The following is a 20,171-nucleotide window of genomic DNA, read 5'->3' as shown; positions in this document are numbered from 1 at the left end:
GAAGTTGAGAGCTTACCCAGATTCAACTTTTGCCCTACTTGTTACCTACATGTTCTCCTTAAGGTGAGCCCATTTCATGGCATGACTCTAAACTTCCCTCAGTGTGCTCTCATCTCAAGTGATGCAGCCCTTGCCAAGCTTAAGTGTTTCCTGATAATTTACTTAGTTTCGTACCAGGCAAACTCAAAAGCAGATTATTATTTTCCCTTACCAAACCTATGTTGCCATTTGCTGCTTGCATATTCTATCTCGGTTGAAGGCATCACTATCCATTCAGTTTCCTTTTTCCTCCTCCACACTTTTACTACCTTTTAGTGAAGAATGAACCTTATTCAGAGGTAGGTCTGACATTTGCCCTCAGCTCCTTGGAGGTGATCTCTAAGCCCTTGGAACGCTCTGCCTAAAAGTCTTTGTTTGCCTGGGGGCTTGGGCAACATGGGGGAGTGTAACAACGTGATGTGAGGTGCGGGCTCTGGGCCACTGTATCAGCTAGGGCTCCTGCCTCCAACCTCCGGAGGGGCTGGAGACTGAAGGTCAGCTGAGTGGGTAGTCAGTCATGTTTGTGTGACTGAGCCCCAGGAAAATCTAGACACCAGGACTCCCTGGTTGGCAGTACTCCTGTGCATATTGTCACACATGGTTACAGGGAAAGGTTATCCTTGTCCATGATTCTACTGAAGAAGACAACTGGAAGCTTCATGCTTTGAACTGTCCTACACTCTGCATCCTGCATCTCTTACCTTGCGTGATTTTAACTGTAATAAGCTGTAACCATAACCATGAGTGTAACAGTGAGTTATAGCTTATAATATAGCTAATAAAATAGCTTTTAGCTAATAATTAACCTGAGAGTGGTCTTGGGGAACCTGAACTTAATAGTCGGTGTCAGAAGTAAGGGTGGTCTTGGGGTCTCCCTAACTCTGTACTACCACCACACACCACTGCCCTGCCCCCATCAAAATCTAACTGCCCACCAAGTGCTTTTGCTTTTACCTGAGAAGTTTCTTAATTTGGATCTCCTTTTTATCATCACTGTTACTATTTAGTTAGGCCTTCATTGTTTCTTACCTGACATATTGCAACAGCCCTTTTCCATAGTCTCTCCCCTTTAGTATTTGTTTGCTTAGTTTAGCATCCACTTTTATGACACTATATGCCAGACAGTGTTCTAATCACTTTACATTTGATAACAATCCTGTACAACCCTTCGAGGTAGTTATTATTATTTCCATTTTGTAGATAGGAAAGCTGAGGCATGCAGAGGTTAAGTAACTTGCCCAGTGATACGCAGCTCACATTTGGAAAAGCCCTGGGAGTTTGTCTTACCCACTCTGTCATGCTGCTTCTCAACGCTGCCGTATTGCAATGTGTCACTCCTGGAATACTAGCCTCCTCTGCTCCCCCACTGTCTGCAGTATTACATTTGGACTAAATGTCTTATCATGACTAGACAGGCTCCATCATCTTTTCGGGCCAGGAATGACGCTCTCCTTTTTCCCTCTGTGCAGTGGTTAAAGTGGGGGTTCAGATCCCACCTGTGCATCTTGTAGCTTGTGACCTAGGAGAGTTCTTTAACATGTCTGTGCCTCACTACCCTTGTCTGTAAAGTGGGAAAAATAGTATCTATTTCATATAATTATTTGGAAAGAGAAAATTAATTTACATATAAAAACGAAGTGTTTAGAATATTGTTTGACGTATAGTAAGCCCTCAGTACATGTGAGAATAATTTTTATTACTATTACTGTTATTCTTCATCAAGCTGTCCCATATGCACTTGGCAAAATTAGTTCTGCCCTTTGTGTTTCCATTGCATTTTGATGATACAGCTGTTGTAATTCGTTCAAGGTTGTATTGTCATAATTTACTGACCCGTCTCTTCCCTGTCAAGGGAGGGTCTTGAAGAACCAGTATCTTAAGACTTGTGCAAGTGGCCTACATATGTATTCACAACTTAGGCAGTGTTTATATACCAGGCATTGTGCTAAGCATTGGGAATACAAAGATGGATTATATATAGTCTGCCCTCAAATATATATGAGGGGAGGATTAATTGGAAATCTTTATGAACTTTGGAAATTTTGTGTGCACTTTGTGGAAGGCAAAAAAAAAAAAAAAGCCATAGTTAAGTCTGGCCTGTCTGTAAATATATATATATATATTTTAACATTCTCCTCATTAACCCAGAGGTCACATAGTTCACATATAGCAGTAAAAAATATTGTATAACCAGATTGCATTACCACAGTCTGTGAAGGGGGGGGTGGGGGTGGAGTGGGCTGGTTGAGGAAAACAAAAATGAACTAGTATCTAGATTTCTATTTTGACCCTTATTTGGCTTTACACACATTTTCAACCTAAATCTGTGCACACCCTGTGTAGTAGTAACTTTTAGCCTCTTTTAGAGTCAGAGGTTAGAAAAATTTCCAGGTGTCTCAGTTTATGGCCAGTCTAAGCCTGTGACTTGAAAGCCTGTGCCTTTTCCTCTACCAAGTGTGCTGCTGTGAAGGGTCTGGAGTCCCAGTCTTGGGAGTGTATGGACACGTCTCCTGATATAAGGGACATAAAGGACTCCTTGTGTGCAGTCTTTTCAGCCTTTTGTTGTCTCCACCAAACACAAACCTCCACTCGGGACTTCCAATCTGAGGTACTGTGGCTAACAAATATGGACATAGATTGCCCTTCCATGAGAAACAAGGAGGAAACAATGTCAAGAAAGAGTAGGAGGCAATCAGCTCATTAGACTCTCTGAAGAATAGAAATTAAATGGCACGAAAACATACCTTGATGCACGCACTTCCATGAGCTGATTTAGTCTTGATTTCTAAACCAGACTTTTAAAATGATTGAATGAGCGCCCTCTAGTGGGTAATAATAGCAGTAAAACAAAAGGGATTTCTGTATTTTAACCATGAACGTTTAGTGGGTTCTGTAATCAGTGCATTTACACAGAACTAAGCAGTTGTGCTTAGTGATGTGTAGATAAGATAATATTTCATCCTCATCATTCGTTAGGAAGGTAGAATGGAGAACAGAATAGTAAGAGAAAAGAAAATCACAGAAAAGTTGAAAATCATGTTATCATATAACAAACATTGTCCAAATAATATATTATGCAATTTTCAAGGGATATGTGAGCACAGGCAAGTTATAGCAATCAACTTCCAGATCCTCGGCTTTCATGTATGCTTTTTCAGGAGATTACTCTGCTCCCCTGTTGCCTAAGGGGGTACTTATTCCCCTTTACCAACCTGCCCTTCTACATTGTCTTTGTCCCACTTGACAAGAAGGGTCACACTTTCACCATCCTGACATAGTTTTTTTCAAAATGGTATCAGTGGAAGTACTAGCAAAATATTTGCAGGTCACTGATCTTCTAGGTCCCCGTTCTGCTGACTGCTGGTGTGCTTCCACTTCTGGCCTTGGAGTTTATTAAGTGACGCAGCTTCAGACTCCTCCTCTTGAGAGGAGACCTGGAGTGTGGCGCCTGGCCAGTGTCTTCTTGAGTCTTCTAATATGTGCTTCCTCCACTGTCTGCTGGGCTACTTGCCCATCCATCAGAGCTTTTGAAGTGAGTAGCCACCAGCATCAGGGCATCATCCCACCAATGCAAGCGCTGGAGGGTGTGTGTGTGTGTTGGGGGAAGACGAGGTTACTGGCAGGTGGGTGCTGAGACCCACGTTAATACACAGCTTTGCTTTCTCAGGGCTGGGAAGTACCAGCCTGAGCAGCCTTAGCAGTCACTTCATTGAATTGATCTGTTGCAGCTGGTTCCCAAGGGCTGCGTATGTCAGGCTTCAGGGAGAACGGGGCCACTGGCACTAGGTGAGGGGGTTGGAGTAGAAATTCTCTTCTCCTTCCTGTCATTTACCACTTGTGCTACAGTACCAGGGCCTCATGCTCCTATTAGGCTTTAAAGCCAGCGGATTTTGAATCAGGGACTTCTCTTTAAACAGTGATGTGACCTTGGGTAAGTTGCCAAATCTCTGACAGCCTCAGTTAGCTTGACCTCTAAAATGAGCATAATAGCTGCCCCTCATGGTTGTTGTGATGGTGAAATGAGGTAAGCATACAAAAAGCACATAGTAAGCATCTGATCAGTAATTTTTATTATTATTAATATTATCAGGGTGAGATAGAATGGGTGGATTGAGTGGTAGATAGAGAGGCTTCTCTGGGGAGATAAAACCTAAACTGCCCCATGAATAGCAAGTAGGAGAGTTAAGTCAGGCTGAAGGGGGTGAGAGAGGAAAGGTCATTCTAGGCAGAGGGAACAGTCTATGCTGAGACTGGTAAAGGCTAAAGAAAACTTGCTCCAGGAAATTCAGGCAGTTCAGTAGGCTGGGTGTAGGTTAAGAGGGATCAGAAAGTTTATTTGTTCTGAGCAAGGGCTTATTTTATCTAGTTGTTGAAGAATGAGATAGAATAATTTCTGAAGATTCCTGCCTCACTCTGCCATAAGTACATGTTTTTAAATCGAATGAGGCTCTCCCCCCAGAGTCTTTGAATGACTTCTCATTTATAAGAATTTTAAATTTATACGGTAATATTTTAAAACTTTATCTTATACTTGACCCATATAATCTTCTGCCACATTAGACTACTTTTAATTCCCCAAATGCACTGTCCGTCATACCTTTGTGCCTGTACACGTGCTATGGCCGCTATGGCCTTTGCCCTGGAATTTGTATTTTCATTTCATCCTGTGGCTAATTCCTCCTTATCCTTCAAGATTTAACATATTGGATAATGTACAAGAATCAGTAGTGTTCCTAAACTAACAATCCTTTTATACAGTAAGGTTAAGTGAAACATGCAAGATTAATAATCTTTACTAAGGGATATGAAAGAAAATGTGAATAAATGGAGAAACATATTGTGGTGAAAGTTGGAAAGAGTGAATACAATAAAATGTTAATTCTCCCCAAATTTAGTGCATTTAATATAATCCTAGTCAAAGTTATTATCTATTTATCTATACAAATATTTTATAAAATATTTTTAACTGACCAGTTGATTCTCATGTTCATCTGAAACAATAAACATTCTAAGATAGCTTTGGAAATTGAGAAGAAAAAAAGAAAAAAGGATGGAGATTTGCCCTGCCAGATATTAACCAATTGAAGGTGTATAAAGCCAGTTGAAAGTGTCTAGCCCTTGTTAGCTAAGGGATGGACACATGATTTAAAGCCAAGACACTTTAGTCTGTATTAATAAAATTATGTTTCTGAGCATTATTTCCCTGTTACTACATGACTCAAAACTCTGGATAGATATTCATCCAGTTTAGAGGGTAAGATTAGGATGGACTGACGTAAGGTTTACAACCGTGGCCTTCATAGATTTCCTTTTAGGGTCCAGTGTAATGCATTGGTTCCCAAAGTGTGGTCCTGGGGATCAGCGCATCAGTATCACCCGAGAACTTGCTAGAAATGCAAATTCTCAGGCTCTACCTCAGACCTACAGAAAGCCCCGGGTGGGGCCCAGCAGTCTCTTACAGGCACTTGATGCACGCTAAAGTTTGTGAAGCATGTTTTTAAAGAGACTGTCATCCTCCGGTATAGCTGAAACACTGGGCTTCTGTGATGCACCATCATAGTAAGAGGCAGTGAAAAGAGAAAGCAATTTCACATGTTAGCCTCAACTGAAATTCACATGGCACACATCCAGAGGCGCAGGTGTTACATTTCAATCCAGCCATTCCTCACATAGGCCACACCAGGGTGAGTAGCAGCTGGAATTTACTTAATTGAGCGTGGTTAATGAGGCTCCCAAAGAACTCCCCTAGAAAGGTCAGCTCGTAAGTAAATATTTCCTGCTGTATCATTTGTCAGTTGATGTGAGCTTGTGATTGTCAACAGATCTAACTGTTGGCCCAAGTAAAAAATTAGGAAGGTAAATCTGTTGGAGAGGTGGGGGCAGGGAAAGCCTGCACCATCAATCCATGAGTGATTTTTAAACCATCCTTGGTTTTGTATCATCTGAGCCACTGATTGCCTCTGTTACTGTAGTGTTCACTGTAGTTAGCTTTCCATACGTTTATCTTCATCGGAGCAAAACTTGAACACTCATTCCTTTAAACACCCTTTAATGATAGTACTTTTCCCTTTAATATTAATAGACTCAGGTTTTAAATTTTGTCTCTAAGAAAAATGCTTCCTTGCGCAAAGAGTGATAGACTAAAATCTATTTTGATGGATTTCGAGGTATGTTAAAGACAGGCCATGTTTTTTTGGCAAGATAATCTGCAGGGAGGGACTAGACTGAGGCAAGTGAGGCATTCCTCTCTGGTGCAGAGCCCCTAAAGCTTGGTAACCAAGGTAAATACTATTTTAATGACCAAAACTGATACAAAAGAAAAAAACCCACGATGAACAAAATATCAAAAGTTTTAAATATAGACAGGAACATAACAGTACTGTGTTGAGCAATATGGGAGCCTGAGGCAAAAGAAAAAGTCTGTAATACTACTCCTGGCTCTGAAAATCACAGGTAAGTAAAGCGTAGAACTAGGACCACATTCCCTCACTTAGTCATATAAGATTGTATTGCTGTGTATAATATTAATATCCCTCTGTTTTTCTTTTTCTCTCTAGGGATATACTAACATCTCCATCATGTTGGCAATATGCTGTGCTTCTTAACCGATTCAATTATCCTTTTGAACTGGAAAAGGATTTACATTTGAAGGGCTATCACTCACTCTTTCAAGGATCTTTACCCTACTATCCTAAGTCACTGAAATGTTACCTTAGCAGAACTCCACACAGAATGCCTTCAGAAAGACACCAAATTGGAAACCTAAAAAAATACTATCTCCTGAATGCTGCCTCTCTTCTCCCAGTACTGGCTCTGGAATTGAGGGATGGGGAAAAGGTTCTGGATCTGTGTGCTGGCCCTGGAGGCAAATCGATAGCTCTGCTACAGTGTGCTTATCCAGGTAATGTACTTTTCTTTTCATAACTGACAACTTTTAAATATCCACATGTTACAAAATACTTTTAAAGTATGCGGGGAGAAATGTAAGACTGAGTTTGGGGACTTTGAAAGCCTAAAATCCAGGATAGTGTGGAAAAGAATGGAAATATTAGCTGAGGAAATAGTGTAAATAACATTTTTTTCCAGCTACTTAATTGGCGGGTAATTGGGAACAAAACTACAACATTTTGTGAACACAAATCTATCAGATAATGTCATTAGCTGATAAGCTAATGATAAAGATTTTTAAAATTTATTGTTACCTTTACATTTGAGAGTCTTGTATTGATATCCTTGTCATACTTCTGTGCAACAAAAACATATACATTAAAACAATATACATTTAAAAACATATACCTTTAAAATCAATTGTTGTATCATTGGACCATAAGGTTCTAAGAGAGTTCTGTCCAATAGAAATATAACATGAAGTACATATATAATTGAACATTTTTGAGCAATCTCATTAAAAATAGAAACAAATGAAATTATTATTATTATTATTATTTTTTGCTGTACGCGGGCCTCTCACTGTTGTGGCCTCTCCCGTTGCAGAGCACAGGCTCTGGACGCACAGGCTCAGCGGCCATGGCTCGGGCCCAGCCTCTCTGCGGCATGTGGGATCATCCTGGACCGGGGCACGAACCCGTGTCCCCTGCATCGGCAGGCGGACTCTCAACCACTGCGCCACCAGGGAAGCCCGTGAAATTAATTTTAATAATACATTGTAACCCAGTAAGTCCACAATATTATTTGAACATGTAATCAAAATAAAAATTATTAATGAGATGCTTTGCATTCTCATTTTCTTACAAAGTCTTTGAAATTGGTGTGCATTTTATACTTATAGCACATTTCAGTTTGGACTAGCCACGTTTCAAGTGCTCCTAGCCTCATGTGGCAAGTAGATGTAGTATTGGACAGTATAATTCTAAAGATTTTAAAAGTTCTTCTGAAATGACTTATCATTACTATTATTAGTAGTACAAAAATGATGAAATGTATGTAATATACATTTATATATGTATATTTGTTAAAAGTAATGCATTCATTATATTTTCTTAATGAGACGATGGGACGTTTAAACTATTACTTTAGGTTTCCCTGAATGAAAATTACTTATGGTTAGATAAGACAGGGCTCAGCATCAATTCTGTCTGGTTTTTGTTTGTTTGACGGTTTTGTTTTTATAAGTGCAAATGCTGTTCACATAGATAAAAAGATGGTGGGAATTGTGTTATAGTAATCTCACTAGTTCTTTAAACTCCTGAATTATAACCCTAAATCACAAAGATATCTTTCACCAAGCATTATTTTAATCATTTACTATGTGAACACTCTTTAGGTCTGTTTTTGATTTTGAAGAAGGCAAAGGATTAGAAACCATCTCAATTTAAAACGGCTGTGTTGCCTAATTAGGAGACACATGCACTTTCTCAGCCAAAGCACCAGTGTGCTGAACTGCCTTTGGAGGGCTATGAAGGTTTCTATGCCCTGGAACAACTCGTAATAAGATACTGGATGGATGGGAAGCTTGCTCCTCATTTGTAAAGTTGGTGAAGGGTCATTATCCTAGGAGAAGCCCTGACCAGAGGTGTTCTCCTTTTTTAAGAAGTTGATGATCTGAAAATTAATTCTTTTGAAACTATCTAAGCCTACTTATCCCTTAAAAAGTTGTTATGTATCCCCAGGGCATGCATATGCTAGTTTGAGGACTGCTACTTTATATCTTCCTTTGATAGCATTCCTATTGAAATAGATTACAAACATTTTTATGAGAACTGTGAATCCAGTTGTACCAGGCATTGGTACAGATATATCAGTTAACTGTATATTTAGGTGAAACCATACTGTGTGTTTTCAAATTGTGGTTAAAACTCTATTATTGAAGCTTGCTGTATTATTTTGTAAGAAATCACAATGAAAGAGATTATTTTGTAAGGTTGTTTTATTATTTTTACAATTTGAGCTGAAAGTGAAATTTTATGGAATCGTGTTACAAGGAGTATTTGTTATTACTTTCACTGTGTGTTCTTTGACAGTACTCTTATTTTGTTTGTTGCATCAATTTTGAATATAGAATTTTTAGTATTGTGAACGATGGAAGAGAAATGCCAAATTTGGGTACCATTTTGAAAAGAAGACATTTTGATCCTAGATTATCCTCATTAGTAGGCTATAAATGTTTTACATGTTTATGGTAAGGAAATTCCAGATTAGGAATCCAAGGGCAAACAGATATATTCTAGGAGTTTGAAGTGCAGAAGAATCGTCCTGTTCTTACATCAAGGGCAATGAATTACAGGCAGTGTTCCAAGTAAAGTAGCTTTTCATCTATGAAGGGCTAATGATAATGGTTTACTAAGAAGTACAGATGTCTTCATGCTGATGCTCAAAGCCCAAATTAGGTTAGCTACAGTGCTTGAATTTGGAATGCAGAAGCCATCTAAAAAAAGCTTTTATAAGCAAAGCTTAAAATGATGGCTGCACTAAGTGTGCATTTATCCACTGAATTTCTTTAGATCAGTACTGGCCTTTATTCTGGGCCAGGAGGCTCACAGCTTTGAATGATTAAAAAGCTCGTATTTTAGGATGATTAAAAAATTAGTCTACTTCTCTTCTGGTCCAGCTGCTCCCACCTAACAGCACAGTGAGGGATTGTCCACTGTTTTTTGTTGTTCTGCTTTTGTCAGCGTAGCCTTCATAATGTCCTGGTGTTGATAGAAAAAGAGAAAACAGTTCTAAGTAGGAAAGCATTAACATATTAAGAATGACCCAGCTTGATGGAGTGGCTTCATCAACTTTCTTACTGAGGGCTGGCATGAAATTCTCTTTGCTGTCAGTAATACTCTTTATACATCTAGTTGGCCTTTGGTGGTAGAGAAGATTAGAAAGTCTCCTTTCTTTACTGAAATTGCTTTTGCCCTCCTTCCTGCTCCCTCATCTCCTAGAACTCCCTGCATTAGGTGCACCTTATTTTTGGAAATCATACTAGCAATGACGATTTTGGAACATGTAGTAAAAAAATAAAACATAAAGCCACGACTCCAAAATGCTATTCCTGAAAAACCACAATGACTTGTTCAAGAATTTTTTAAATTCACCCCCTTTTCTACTTAGCTGAAAAAAAAAAAAGATTTGGTTTATTTTTGACAATTAAAGCATGAAATTCTGTCTCAATGTAGTGAGTCTTAGTATATATATGAATCTTGGATTGTGATGCCTTACGTTATATATTTTTAAAAGTTTAACCGGGCTTCCCTGGTGGCGCAGTGGTTGACAGTCCACCTGCCGATGCAGGGGACACGGGTTCGTGCCCTGGTCCGGGAAGATCCCACATGCCGCGGAGCGGCTGGGCCCGTGAGCCATGGCCTCTGAGCCTGCGCGTCTGGAGCCTGTGCTCCGCAACGGGAGAGGCCACAACAGTGAGAGGCCTGCGTACCAAAAAAAAAAAAAAATGTAAGCCCAAATAAATCCCAAATCCCAAATACACAATGTCAGTAGCATCTTATTTAAGAGGAAGTGTTATAAGATTCTTATATCTTTTAGGAAAAATGGTGGCGATTGCCTTAATTTAGATTTTTCTTCTACATATGCATGTTAAAATCTTTAGGGTTACCACTAAAAGAATAGAAGTAGAATGTAAAATATCTAAATCAGAAAAAGAGAGAAATGGAATGAAATTAAGATGTGATTCTTTCCTTTGAGGCTCCTAGTATTGTTAGACAGGGTGGAGACAAGGTATGACTTCGGGGGTTGTCATGGCCCTGGTTTACACACCATCACAGATATGTTTGGCTTCACCTTTCCTGCTACCCTTCACCTTAAGGCTTGAGGGGCTTGAATTGTTTCCACACTGGAGAAACCCTAGCAAAGGCTCAGGCCATCCTGCAGTTTTCTGCTGTTATTGCTACTGCCACAGATTGAGGATGCCTTTGGATGGGTGCCAACTGACAAGTAGAGGTCACCACACCTGAGTGCTTGCTGCACCTGGGCTAGGGACTCTGTGGCTTCCCTAGTACTTGCCCGGAGGGGCCAGATAACACAAACCTGAAGTGTGTGGGAGTTATCAACTCTTGGAATGGACTTTAACCAATGAGAGGCTGGATACAGGAGGAAGCCAGTAGATTATTTGTTCTTCGTCTCTGCTTCACTAAACGCCAGTTTCTGACAAGGGTCAGTAATTTCAGACTATGGACATATCCTGAGAGACTGACCGAAGCTGTAGCTAGCATTATTACAAATGCTCTTATATTTGTGCTCCCTCCTTGCATCATTTACTTCCTTTTTTCTCTCACTCTTGTGTCCCTGGGACTGTACCCCTTCTATAATGTAAACTTTTGTCTTAGACTGTTTTCTAGGATTTCAGGCTAAGACAAGAGCTTTCAGACAACTATTCATAAGCTGCATTAGTGAATCCTCCAAAAAACCACCCCCCCAAAAAAACAGTGTAAACTAAATAAAAAAGAATGTACTACCTGTACAAATGCAGCTTTAAGGTGATTTTCTACTCTTTTCCCCACTAACAAAATTGATGCCATCTCTTGAGCTCCTTCCATATAGAAATTTGGAGCCCTGGTAGTGGCAAAGGTAAGCAATGCACATGGACTCTGCTATGACATAAACTATGTTAAGTACTATAGGAGAGGTACATAGTATGTTTGAGAAATAGGCGAGTCAGTCAAGTTTGGTGGAGCACAGAATATTTTGGTGAAATAATTGAGGTAGTGGTTAAAATTGAACAATTCTCTTGAGGTCTCACTATTACAGACATTTAATTAAAGCTAGGTGTTTGAACTTTATTTAGTGGATGATGGGAAGCCATTACAAGTTTTTAAAAGTGGAGTGACAACCAGAAAAACAATATGTGTGTGTGTGTGTATACACACACACACACACGTATACACAGATATATATATATTTTTTTCTTCTTTTTGCGGTATGCGGGCCTCTCACTGTTGTGGCCTCCCCCGTTGCGGAGCACAGGCTCCGGACGCGCAGGCCCAGCGGCCATGGCTCACGGGCCCAGCTGCTCCGTGGCATATGGGATCCTCCCAGACCGGGGCACGAACCCGTATCCCCTGCATCGGCAGGCGGACTCTCAACCACTGCGCCACCAGGGAGGCCCTACACAGATATTTTTGAGCAAAGAGTTTACAGAAAGTTTTCCTACTCTGCATTAGAATTTCACCTTCAGTTGTCTCGATTTGTTTCCCTGGTAACCTGACAGAAATTGTCACTTTGTTTCTAGGCTTTTGATAAAAATGACTCTGACTGGTAAAATGAATGTGCACTGGGAGAAAGAGTAAATAAACCCTAAAGACCTGATGGGGATGCCATGCTTTGGGCCTGAGTGCAGTGACTCTTGTAAATGGGCATGTCCCTTGTGGGGACCCTGGAAGCTGTGCCTGTGGAGTTGTTAGAAGAGGTATAGGCTCCTGTGGGATGTGAGGCTTTTAAACCAGGACAGCTCCTGCACCTGCCCAACATGAGGCTCATCTTCTTGCACCTGAATTACCACCTGTGTGGACTGCCACAAGGCCTTCTAAGAAAAAGCAATGTCTCACCTGCCCTTTTGGCAAAAGGCATAGTTTCTGTCCTGTGTAGGATGATGCCCAGTGTGGCCTGTGTGAATGTTTAGTTGAATTAGACCTGAAAATCTAATGGTTGAAAATACCACCTTAAATAAGATAAAAAAACCTAGAAATTATAAAAGTGATATGATTGACTATTAAAAAAATTGTGAAACTTATGTACTTAAAAAGACACTACAAATAAATTCAGAAGACAATTTAGGAAACATTTGCAAATCAGATGGCAGATAAAGGGTTAATATTCAAAATATGAAAATACATCTTACCTGTTAGTAAGAAAAATATAAGTAGTGCAATGGGAAAAAAAAAGGTCAAATGATAAGAATAGGCAGTTGACAGAAAAGCAAAACCAAATGATGAATAGACAAATGAAAAGAATTGTGTTAGACAGCAAGGATTATACTACAGCATAACAAGCCATATCAGACTAATAATAAAACTTACTTCTGTGAGAGTTTGGTGGTGGGACAGGGTAGTATTTACTAAAATTAAACATTCCCCTACCCAAACCTATCTATGCCTCTGGTAATATCCTGTTAATAATAAAAGCACATTATGAAAGTACACTTTTATAAAGATGCTTATTGAATGTTATTATTAGTGACAATAGTGTGAATGCCCAACAATTAGCAATGGTTGAATAAAGGAGGACACATTTTTTTCTATGTACTATTTAGCAGCCTTTAAAAATGATTTATAGGGCTTCCCTGGTGGCGCAGTGGTTGAGAGTCCGCCTGCCGATGCAGGGGACATGGGTTCGTGCCCCGGTCCGGGAAGATCCCGCATGCTGCAGAACGGCTGGGCCCGTGAGCCATGGCCGCTGAGCCTGCGCGTCGGGAGCCTGTACCCCGCAACGGGAGAGGCCACAACAGTGAGAGACCCGCGTACCGCAAAGAAGAAAAAAGAAAGAAAAAAGGAAAGATTTATATATCTACTGATTGACTTGGTGGTATTGCTTTTGAAATATTGGCATATATGGAGAGTAATGGGATAGAGAAGTGTGTAAATATAATCCTGGGTATGTAGACAATTATATAAGCATATGTATATGGGGTAGTTGGGCAGTTGGTGGAGGGGGTAGATGAAGAGTAATGTGAAAAAAAGACACTACAAAATATATAATTCCATTATATAAGTTTTATATGTGCATATAGGCATAAAGAAATATGGTATGATTATTTATCAACATGTTAGATGGTGCTTATCTGAAGACAATGGGTTTTAGATGATTTTTGATGTTCTTTATATTTTTATGCATTTAAAAATATGCTTGTCTTTAAATATATATTATATGAAGTTTATGTCACTACATAATAAATATATATTTAAATAAAGGAAGAACAAAACAACTATTTTATTAGGGAGAGAACCATTTGCTAAATGCCTTCTATTACTGAGAAGCAGCATGGCATGGTGCTTAAAAGTAAGTAGGGCTCTGGAACCAAGTGTCTTGGTTTCCTGCTCTGTGAACCTGGGCAAATTACTTAACCTCTCTTGGCCTCAGTTTCCTTATCAGTAAAACAGAAACCATAAGAAAATTATCTCATAGGTTTGTGAGGATTAAATGTGTTACTACATGTAAAGTCTTAGAACAGTGCTTATCCTTTAATAGGGACTCAAGAATTGTTAGTAATTATTATAAACATTTGTTGTTACTACTTTTGCAGTCCTATGCTAGATATGTTACTAAAATATCACAGTTACTTTTTTAATTCCAGTTTCATTGAGATGTAATTGACATACAGTACTGTATAAGTTTAGGGTGTAGCATTTAATCTTAACAACCACTTTGTAAGGTAGAGGTGGTAAAATTTCTCCTGTGTCCTCTTAGGGCTTCTGGCTGTGACCAACATAAGACAGAGTAACAGGAGTCAAGCATACAGATTTTTTTCTCTTGGCCTTGACTCTGTGTTTCTGGTGATAAGAAAGTTTCTTTCCTCTTGGTATAGGCAGGGTATCTTTCACATGGGAGTACACCTCCTGCTTTCAGGAAGAAAAAGAAAGGTCAAAATGCCGTTCGTGCATCAGCTGTTATTCAGGTGCCTTTAACTCAAAATTATCAGTATGTCAAAGCAGCATACTTTGAAGTGGTGTGTTCTGAACCCCTTCACTAGGGACAGTCCCCATTTTCCAGATAAGAAACTGAGACTCTTGAGGAGAGCTAAGTAAGTTCCCCAAAGTCTCACAGCTCATAATTTGAGCCCATGTCTTTCTTATCATAAAGCCAATTACATTTTACATGCTTTTTTCCACATACCACATTTCGTTTATTTAAAATGAAGGTGTTCTGTCCTAGAAGGAACTTTATATATCATGTACTCTTACGAATATATCATTTACTCTTAAGAGCTTTAGGAGAGAACTGTGTCTGAGGTATTGGTTATATAGCATATCTTTAGGAATCCATAATTCTCTAAAGGTTTTCATCTTCAAAATGAAATTTGAATGAGTAAATGGTGAGAGCTTCTGAGAGGCTCTGTAGGCATGACTATGGTAAATGTTTTATGAAGTGTTTGTGAGTGTATTTCTGTTTTTAAACATAAGAGAATCATAATGTTTACCTCTGAGCCCTTCTGCGTAATTATGATGAACCAATTTCTTTCTGAAATTTATTTGATCAAAAGTGGAAATTTAACAATTCCGTTGTGTTCGTTTTAAAACTTTTTAATCCTTTACGTTTAGGTTATCTTCATTGTAATGAATACGATAGTCTGAGATTGAGGTGGCTGAGGCAGACGTTAGAATCTTTCATCCCACAGCCTTTGGTAAATGTAATTAAAGTATCTGAATTGGATGGCAGAGAAATGGGAGATGCCCAGCCTGAAACGTTTGACAAGGTACTTTTATTACATTGTGACAGACTGATAGACTCTCAGTGAAACCACTGTTATGTTGCTTTGTTGTTGTTTTCCATCTGCTTCCAGACATAGCCTCATACAATTTCTCAGTACCCTGGGAAACTTTGATAAAGTGAACATGGAAGCAGTTTTCATTTGATGGTCAGCATGTTCAAAGGAAGTGGAAACATTGAGATTGGGGATTATAGAATGCTTTTTATTTCCAGGTACCTCAAAGATACTCAGGAAGAGATCAGATATTATTTGGGTCAGTACTCAAACATGTGCACAGTATTGCTTTAATTGGGTAACATTTCATATCAGAGTATGACAGTTGAAGGCAAAGAAAGCATTTCAGTAAACTGAAGTTGAATTATTCTTAAAAATAAATGCTGAGAATTCAGAAGTATAGTAACATCTATTTAAAATGAGTAACTTTTGTAAAAGTTTTTGCTGTCATCAAAATATGAAATATTGGTAGAGATTAGTAGACTGTTAGTCCTCTCATTCCCCCTCCCCCCTAAAAAACCCAAACACTGAAATTGCACAGGAAATTTTTCTGTCAAGTATTAGTGAAGAAATGTCATAAAGAACTTACCAAGGTGTATTTTCGGTTTTAAAATAAATTTATTTATTTGCTACTTTTTGTCATGATATACTTAGCTTCCCTATATACTTTGTGTCTGAGGATATATTTTCAGTTCATATTTGCATTACATGTCCTTTTTTTTCTGTAGGTGTTAGTTGATGCTCCGTGTTCAAATGATCGAAGTTGGTTGTTCTCTTCTGATTCTCAGAATGCAGCCTGTAGGATAAACCAAAGGAGGAATTTGCCTCTTCTACAGATAGAACTCTTAAGGTGAGGGCTATTAATATAAAAGCTTACTTCGGTTTCTAATATAATTTAAGTAGGCATGAGAAAACATGACACAGGGCAGCTCCCAAATGGAGGGTTTCCTGTGTAGGTGTCAATAATTAATCCTCCAAAGTCTGCACCCAGAAAATTCTCAACCTCTTCCCTTTCAGCTCTTGTATTATAATGTCACCTCTGCCCCCTCTGTACCCCCAGCCCCTCAATGAAATCTAGTGTTGCTGTGCATTGTCTTTTAAAGGACACAAATGATTTTACTGTGGTTTAAAGCTGTTTGCTTATCAGGACCATCCTGAGCGTAGGATTCATCACCATATTCTTTCACCAGAATATGAGCAGCCCCCGTAAGAGTAGCTTTGGACCAGGACACATTTTTTTTTAGTAATGAACACATTGTTCTGGGTGAGTAGGAAGTTGTAGTTTGTTGTTAGCACTTATCTCTCCTCTAAGAATTTTCCAGAAGTGCATGACCACGAGAGATACTTGGTTTCTTCAGAACAGAGCCATTTTGGGACATCCTATCCTGGTTTCAAAAGAAATTTTTACTTACAACCTAGTCCCAAGTAATTCCTACTGTTTAATGTGGAACAAAAATTCTTTGAACTATTTAAAATATAGTTAAGTGATAACTTATCACTCATTACTTCTTACATGTGGAATGATCTTACATGTGGAATGAGAATGAGTGACAGTTTATATGCACTGCTGACAACATGCTTTACTTCCAACTTCTGATTAACTCACCACAGTGAACATATGCCATTACCAAAGTATTACAACCAGTACTAATACATGGTCTTGTTTTTGTACCAGATTATGTCTCAGCTCATTCTGGTGATTCCAGGTAGCACCAACCAGCGGGTTCTTAAACATTTTTCATCTGGCAGTTAGACTATTTGTTTGTATTCTTCCAAGGTCAGCCTTTCATTTACTGTAACCCTGAGATAGTTTGAGGATTCTATGCCACCTTTCCCTTCTACCTCTTGGGGTGTCGCACTGATCCAGCTCTAAGTCTTTTTTTCTTACCTACACTTTCTTGATCTGGCTCTTTAGTTAATTATTCCTGTTACTTTGGGCTTTGCCATTGTGATGCCTTACACCAACAGACACTAAATCTTATGGTGGCTTATTAGCATTGTGACCTCTAATTTTTTTTTAAGCTGTAAGCAACCAGGCTTCCTGCGGATATCATTTTTCTTCTCTCTCATGAAAACTATATATATAGAGAGAAATATGTTAAAAAAAAAAACCAAACTGCTGTTACTGTGTGAACATGTTCTGAAACTGGTTCCTTTTTGTTCTTAATATTTCTTGAAGTCTTTTCCTTGTAAACCTACTTTGTTCTCTTCACTCTCCACAGTAAGCCAAATCTGATCTGAAATGTAAATCTGATCATGTCATTCTCCTGTTTGAAGTCTGCAGTGGTTCCCCGTTACTGTTAAGATTTCAGATTCCTTAGTATGATAGTCACATCTTCTTTGAATATGGTTCCTTATTCTGAGGCCAGTGCATTTCCTGTTTCTTATGCTTAAGAGTTCTTCTTCTAACTCATTCTCCCCGTTCTCTTGGCTATCTCTGCTGGTTCTTTGGGAATCAGCTCTGAGATCTCCTTATTGAAGCCGTACCTAACTCCCTAGGACTGGGATTGGTATTCCCCTCATGTCCTTACCTTCATTTAAAAATATATTGTTTGTCAGTTCCTCTGATGGACATCTACCTAGTACTTGTCTCTTTCTTCAACAAGACTGTAAGTAAGCCCCATGGGAGAAGGGATTGTCTTATTGTTTTTATTCCCAATATGCAATTTGGTGTCTGGCATGTAGAAGGGGGTTCAGTAAATAATTGTTTAAAAACACTAAATTACAAGAGCTGAATATTTAGAATTTACACATGTAATTAAATTTATAGCAAAGTTAATCTGACAAAAATAATGACATAATCATTATTGTACTGCGTGGTAATTAGGCATAAATGTAAAGCAATTCACATAATTTATTTTGATTAGTATTGCATTTACATAACCAAAGCATGGTTTTAGTTTCAGTTTGGTTTTTTCCCCCATTTAATACATATCCCTTATAGCATTTTGATCATCATCACAAAAATCATGTATCTGAGTAAACCTCACATCCACACCGTCTTGTGCACTAACAAGTGAGGCTCTTCTTTAGTGTCTACCCCTCTCTCCCATCATCTTACTCCCCAAAAGAAATGGCTTTAGCATCACATCACTTTAGTAGCATATTAACAGGGTGAAAAATTGACATCTCAATCACAATGGGTGTAGGTTTTCATGTAATTATATGTGATTGGGAAAGACCTTCACACCAGCCTCCTCCCATTCTTTTCCTTGAGCAGCTACTCTGCATTCCCTGCCTCTGATGCCTGGTCTGTGTGAGAGGTTTAGGAGTCACTTGAGGCAGCTGAAACTCTGAGCCCCTTGGCTGTGTGATTATGATGATAAAGGGGAAAAAGCGTGATACACAAGCTATAGTCACAGATAATGGTTCTAATTCCCTAACGTCTACAAATTTGGGGGTTAAAAAGATAAAGGAAAAAGCGATAATGCCAGCCACAATCTCTTTTATCTCCTGCCCCTGACTCCAAAAAATGAAAAAAACAAAAAAAGACAATAGAGACTATAGTAATTTTCTCATCAGGTATAGCACTTTTACTATATCACATACAAAGAAATTTCTCTTATTTTCTTCCAAATCTTCCTCATATAGTTATTGCCTTGTCATCCTTTAATAAAAGGCAGTCCTTTTATTCCACAATAAGAAATAGGTTTTAAATGCAAGCATATGCAAGAGAATAAATACATTGATGTGTATGAGTTTTAGTCAAAAGTATAAAGGATTGATAGCAGATCCTTATTTGCATTTGCAAAGAACAATTAGAAAGCAAGCAAGCAAATATTGCCTAGCTTGATGTTATAGACAGAAGATGGCACTCAGAAGGGAGAAAAGAAGTAAGAAGGATAGTTGAGTGGCAAATAAGGAAAGCTTTTTGTTTGTACTATTTTGTCGAAGACTCAATTTGTATGTTTCTGCATGTCTGCTGACAGATATGGTGCTCAAAGATATAAAATAGCTTCCATGGTTATTATTCATTCACTTTACCGGAAGTCACTCATATTTACATTAAATAGGCAACCTGCATAGTATTCAGAATTTTAGCTTCTGAAAAACCAATATTCTATTACCAAATATTCTACAGCCAAACATTAATCTTACACATGTTTTTATGAATGTGATACATCAGTGAAAATCAACACTTTAATAGAAGTTTCTTGATGTTAAACTTTTTAAAAGGAGTAATGTAGATATGTAATAGTTTTTTAGAAATTCTTTAAAAAAGGTAATGCATGTATGTAATTATATATAACTGTGAAAATAGTAATCTGATTTTATTTTGGCATGAAAAGCATATTGGAAGGCACACGATGACAGGAAATCCCAAACCATATGAGTTTATTGTACACTTATTGGGTACTCTTCAGTTTATCCATACAGAGATGGAAAAATTAGAATCTTCTATTAAATTTATACAACATGAACATATAAGTTATATACAACTCTCACATGCTTCACAAGATGAAAAAGTGGGACAAGGATATAAGGAATAATTGAGTGTAAGCCAGTTCTATTAATGAAGTGCCATTTGAAAGTACACCTTTATTATCTTTTCTCAAAATAATTTCTGAGACCAGTCATTTCTGTTACATACTATGTATGTGCACACTACATAATCAGATTCTCTTGCCTCATTTTTATTTAAATATATTAGGAAAAACAAAGTGGGATAATATGCTAAAAATGATATATACATAGTCTTTTTAGAAAGTGGCTAAGTTTGTGCAAGAGAAGTTTACATGATTTTTTTTTTTTT

At 38.4% G+C, this 20,171-nt stretch overlaps 1 protein-coding gene across 1 annotated transcript in view; it reads left to right on the top strand.

Moving 5' to 3' along the window:
- NSUN3 (NOP2/Sun RNA methyltransferase 3) overlaps positions 1-20,171 on the top strand; it is a 50,425-nt gene that overhangs the window by 2,942 nt on the left and 27,312 nt on the right. Inside the window, exons 3-5 of the mRNA XM_082626198.1 lie at positions 6,597-6,940; positions 15,255-15,409; positions 16,147-16,268. Of these exons, the coding sequence (XP_082482324.1) occupies positions 6,597-6,940; positions 15,255-15,409; positions 16,147-16,268 (621 nt within the window). The remainder of the gene's footprint in view (positions 1-6,596; positions 6,941-15,254; positions 15,410-16,146; positions 16,269-20,171) is intronic.

Source organism: Mesoplodon mirus (assembly GCF_964341445.2).
Source record: "Mesoplodon mirus genome assembly, chromosome: 6".
Taxonomy (NCBI): domain Eukaryota; kingdom Metazoa; phylum Chordata; class Mammalia; order Artiodactyla; family Ziphiidae; genus Mesoplodon; species Mesoplodon mirus.
This window is presented reverse-complemented; position numbering and strand designations above follow the sequence as displayed.